This window comes from Perkinsus marinus, assembly GCF_000006405.1.
Source record: "Perkinsus marinus ATCC 50983 genomic scaffold scf_1104296934602, whole genome shotgun sequence".
In the NCBI taxonomy this organism is placed as follows: Eukaryota; Perkinsozoa; order Perkinsida; family Perkinsidae; genus Perkinsus; species Perkinsus marinus.
This window is the reverse complement of record NW_003214708.1, coordinates 1-5,223: the sequence shown is the minus strand read 5'-3', so window position 1 is coordinate 5,223 and position 5,223 is coordinate 1. Positions and strand designations below refer to the sequence as shown.

Genomic DNA, 5,223 nt, shown 5'->3' with positions numbered 1-5,223 from the left:
AAAGGACGTAGGATGATCGATATGACCACAAACAATACGATAGTAAATTGTACTATTTACGATGGTGTAAGATGGTAGTAACACATAATGCAATACATAGTCACTATGCTGAGCGACCAATGAGTTTGTGCAGAGGACGCAACAACAACGACGACGACGCATGCATAGCTATATATGTCGGTGACGTAACATCATTGATGTTGCGCTGTATCATGTGAATGATGGTAATCCTGAATCGCTTCGCTCCGCCTCCTGTCTACATAGATCCTGGTCACTGCCTTCTCAACTATCGATCCCTCTATCTCGTCCTCTTGACAGTTGTTATTAGTATTTCACCGTATTACCTGCATCACAATACGACGGTGGAATACTATTGTTGTTAATATTGAATATGTCTAAATCTGCTGCTGTTGTTGTTCCTCAACTTCCTTCTACTACCACTCCTCCTCCAACTACTCCTGATGTCGTCGACAATTCGACAACAGAGGCTCCGCACTCCCATAGAGTAGTTCCTAAGGTAATAATACTTGATGTTAATATAAGACATGATGATCGTAGTAGGTATCTGGTGGTCCTATATTACCCATATTTGGTCGTATTATAATACTAGCTATTGTGTTGTTTTCTAGCACTTTCATAGCTGCTACATGGTACTATTAACACAACTTAATCATGACATCATCATAGACATCATCTTTAGGCGTACACATGGTATACATTGGTTATATGATAGTAGTATGGATGGTAGTGTTGGTGGTGTAATACCTTTGTATAGTTGTCCACCATTAGAGGATACATTTAATGTTATTGGTATTGATGCTATGAGTAATACACCTACATGTCGTGTAGATATAGCATATAATTATGAATCTGCATGGAATCTACAGAAGGCTGGTCTTACTGTACCTTATGGTACTAAACCACAATATGCATTGGAAAGGTGTATATTACCACATGAGGATAAGGACTATATACATTGTTATACAGCTTCACCATGTAGTTATAGTTGTCGTACATCTGATACTAATGAGGTATGTCCTGATCCTTCTACTATTAATAAGGATGAGACTGTTATGATGCAGAATGAACAATGTGATATATGGCTAGCAGGTGGTGTATGGTCAGATAGACTCGATTGTTATAAACTACAGTTGAATCAATATTGTGGTTATACGTATGATTATACTCCTGGGGATATTATTGCTATTAGAGGGCTTATCTTTGCTGATGCTTTTATAGTTCTATTCTGGTTATGTGCTGAATTCGTATTACGTAAAGTGGATAAAGGTCTTAAAAGGGAACAAGCTGAAGGGTCAGCAAGAATGGAGATAGAGTTACCATCAAAAAGGCATCTATTACGTCAACAGGTTATGGCTAGATGGTCTGCTGAGGCTGAGAGAAATTATTATTCTCCTTTTTCATTCAGTGGTGTGACTAGTACTACTATTACTAGTAGTAGTAGTGATGATGATGATTCGTTGTATAGTCAACAACAACAACAACAAGGAGAGTTGATGATGAACATGGTAGATGGTGGATCGATATCGACCAATAGTAGAGGAGGGAGTGGTATGATGATGAATAAAAAGAAGAAGAAAAATAAGAGTCGATATTATTCTCGTGATCCTGGTAAGAGATTCCAAAGTTCTACATGGTTGAAGAATGTATCCCGATACAAGGAACTGAGCTCAACGAAGAAGCACAGGTTCAATTCCCGGGCCTGGACACGTAATAATAAATACTATCTCTATTGTTGTTGTTGTAGTAGTAGTAATAGCTGGTTACTATTCCCTTCCCCCACTTAGGTACAATAACACTTGATGCATTCTTCTATATCCTTATCGTATTCTCTCAATGGTTTATCATATTATATTCTCCTGGTCAGAAGACAGTACATGATACCTATACAGATGCATTAGTAGCAGTAGTAGAGATATGGAATGCTGCATCATTCCTCGAATGGTTAATATTTATCGATGTTTTATTGGATTTCTGTCTATTCTTATGTGCTGTATTTGTCGTTAAATGGCCTACTAAACCAGTGTATGCTGAGCATGTTAAGGACTCATTACATCATCTAACGGTAATAATAATACTAGTAGTAGAATTAATGTTAAATTGGTGTTGTATATGTAGGTACATTGTCATGATAATAGGGAAGATGATGCATTATTATCACCAACCTCTTCCTCCTCTTCAGCAGTTATTGATGATGATGATATGTCATCATTATCGAGTGTTGATACTGGTTCGGTTAAGTTTATAATGGATCAGACTATGACTCATGATGTATGCCTAATGATAGCATGTCATCAATCCGTTATGACAGAGGAGCGGTATGAGACATTTACTGCTACACTACGATCGGCATTACAAGTATTCCCTCCTAGTCATATATTTGTATGTGATAATGGTAGGAGTTATGCACCCTTTGATGATACTCAATGGGCTGCACAACAGGTAATAATAATAATTCTATGGTGTGTAGACGACGATGATGACGATGATGATCTACAATAACAGGTACATCCTGATATTAATTATTTATATGTACCTGAGGGTAATAAGACATTTGCCTTTTATTGGTGTAATAAATATTGGATACCATTCCTTACTCGACAAGGTCGTGTAAGAGAGTTTCGGTAAGTAGCACCATACCAGGATACTACTCTTATATATCGTCGTCGTCGTCTTATATTTAGGTATGCTGTTATTATTGATGATGATGTACCTCTACCACCAGATCTACATATACCACATCAACTATTGGATCAGAATCCTCATATTAAGGCTGTGCATTTCCCTATTACTGCTACTACACCTGATGGTTGTCCTACTAATCAGCTTGTAGAATGCCAAGATATTGAGTACAAGCTGGCTGGTCTCCATAAACTATTCCAATCTACACTCAGCAGCTCATTAAGTTGTCATGGTGCAGTAGCCTTATGGGATAGGGAAACACTTGATGAGATATTCTATGAGCATGATACTGTATTCAATGGTGAGGATATGTATATGGGTCTATCATTATTGAGGCGTCGAGATAGTAGTCGTATTTACTCTTGTGCTGCTGATGTTGTACCAACCTATGCACCTGATAATTGGGGTATGCTATTTAGACAACGGGTTAAGTCTTGGGATGTGACATCTCATAAGAAGAGTTTTACCTATATATGGGAGATTATTAATCCTAGAGGTTGGTGTCATGGGCCTAGCTGGGTATTAAAGCCATACTTCATACAAGAGTTATTAACTATCATCCTAGATTGGTTGAGAGTATTCTTATTAGCTGGTCTATTAGTACGTGATTGGGTATCATTAATATTGATGTCAGGAGTATTCACATTATTACTTTACATAATGGTACTCTTATTTGAATATATAGTATTAAGGGATAGGAAGGATCTACGCTCATCAGCATTGACTATATTCTTATTCCCTTGGTATAGGTTATCAGCTTTATTCTTTAGAATGGGTGCTTTATGCCATAATATATTCTCATATTCCAAGGATAGGAAGGGTATTAAGATAGCAATACGTGAAGATGAGATTAGAGATATACCACCATGCCCACCATCACCAGATGTTGATTGGTTTACGGTATGGACTAATGATAATAATAATAACAACAGCAGCAGCAGCAGCCAGCAATGATAAGTAACTGAGTACCAGCCTAGGTTCCGGCATACTCTCATCCTTATGATGATTATTATTACGATAATCATCATCATGTTCATCATTACTATTGTTGTTATTGTTGTTTTTCTCCTCTTTGTATGATAGTATACACTTTGTACACTGTTTAACCATCTTCAAAGTAAGTTAGTTATCCTTCATAATTATTCATGTTCCTACTACTACTACCACTTGCTACTACTATCATCATCATCATCCCTTAAAATGAGCAGCAATACCATCAATACTCGTGTTTCTACCACTCTCAGTGTTGTTGTTGAATTACACTTATTATTATCATTGGTAGTAGTTGCATTTGTATCTTATTCTCTATCTACCCACGGATTAATCTCCCTAACCTTTATTATTAACAACAACAACACTACAGCAACGAGAGCATTATGGTTACTACTACTACTATTACCAAGCAAACCCCCCAAGTTGTTCTTTCTTCCCCGCCGCCTGCTATCAGTACTGATACTCCGTCCTCTTCCTCCTCAATTGAGGCCCCCGAACCACACTATGTGGTGCCTAAGGTGATGATAATAACATTACTATTACTATTACTGTTGTCATCAGGTTAAGGCACCATCGGTATGCCCTATATTTGGCAGGCTAACGTTCCTAACAGTAGTGCTAGTCTGTTGTCTAATAGTAGCTGCAATATGGTAAGTACTCCTTATCATTATCCTCTTGTTATTATATGTTATCATGTTTATTAGGTTTTGTCATGGTTATAGTTGGGTATATGATAAGACTACTAAGATATGGCCTATATATGAATGTCCTTCATTACAGTCATCTTTCCATTTCAAGGAGAAGGATCTATGGGGTCCAACATGTTCTATGTCTATAAAGTATGATTTCCTATTAGCTGATCGTATGAAGAGGAATGGTATTACAGTACCATATGGTACCCCACCAGAAGAGGCATTAGAACGTTGTATCCTACCACATGATGATGAAGGATATATTACATGTTTCTCAGTGAATTCATGTGATTATATGTGTCGTGAAGCTGATACTAATGGTAGATGTCCAGCTGGTAAGACATTAAATAAGGATAAGACTGATATGGATAATAATGTCCAATGCAATGTATGGTTAGCTGCTCAAACTTTTACTGATCAATTAGCATGTTATAAATTAGAGGTTGCTGCTTATTGTGGTAGAACATTTAAAGTAACACCCTCTAATATACTTGCTGTACGTGGGCTTATTGTGGCTACTGTGGTGATGTTGGTATTCTGGATAATAGCTGAGTTTGTTCTAAGAAGTGTTGACAAGGGTTTACGTCAAGAACAAGCAGAAGGTATGGCTAGAATGGGTGTTGAACTACCAGCTAAAAGAACATTCTTACGACAACAAATACTTCATAGATGGGCTACTGAGGCACAATTTAATTATGCACATGCATCACAAGCTGGTTCGGTATGGGGTAATGCTACTACTCCTGCTAATCAAACTACAACAACAACACCATTTTATGGTGGTAGTTATAATGGAGATACCAACAGCAGCAACAGTTCAGTGAGTATGGTATGGTTA

General features: G+C 37.4%; 2 protein-coding genes across 2 annotated transcripts; both read left to right on the top strand.

Moving 5' to 3' along the window:
- The first annotated feature begins 354 nt into the window (after positions 1-354).
- Pmar_PMAR025770 (hypothetical protein) lies at positions 355-3,935 on the top strand. Its single transcript, XM_002784770.1, has 7 exons — positions 355-517; positions 562-650; positions 701-1,728; positions 1,806-2,083; positions 2,137-2,460; positions 2,524-2,642; positions 2,703-3,935. The coding sequence occupies exons 1-7, from the start codon at positions 392-394 to the stop codon at positions 3,652-3,654; spliced, it is 2,916 nt and encodes a 971-aa protein (XP_002784816.1). The 5' UTR covers positions 355-391; the 3' UTR covers positions 3,655-3,935.
- Positions 3,936-3,983: 48 nt separating this feature from the next.
- On the top strand, positions 3,984-5,075 carry Pmar_PMAR025769 (hypothetical protein; the record flags this gene model as incomplete). Its single annotated transcript, XM_002784769.1, has 3 exons — positions 3,984-4,211; positions 4,255-4,343; positions 4,398-5,075. Coding segments are annotated over exons 1-3 (902 nt in total), but the record flags the coding sequence as incomplete, so codon positions are not given.
- Between the last annotated feature and the right edge of the window lie 148 nt (positions 5,076-5,223).

Bases quoted from the DNA above. Each gene is read 5' to 3' on its own strand.
- Pmar_PMAR025770 (XM_002784770.1), top strand. From the start codon at position 392: ATGTCTAAATCTGCTGCTGTTGTTGTTCCTCAACTTCCTTCTACTACC. The intron at 651-700 runs GTACTATTAACA...CATCATCTTTAG, and splicing joins ACTTTCATAGCTGCTACATG to GCGTACACATGGTATACATT. The intron at 2,461-2,523 runs GTAATAATAATA...CTACAATAACAG, and splicing joins CTCAATGGGCTGCACAACAG to GTACATCCTGATATTAATTA.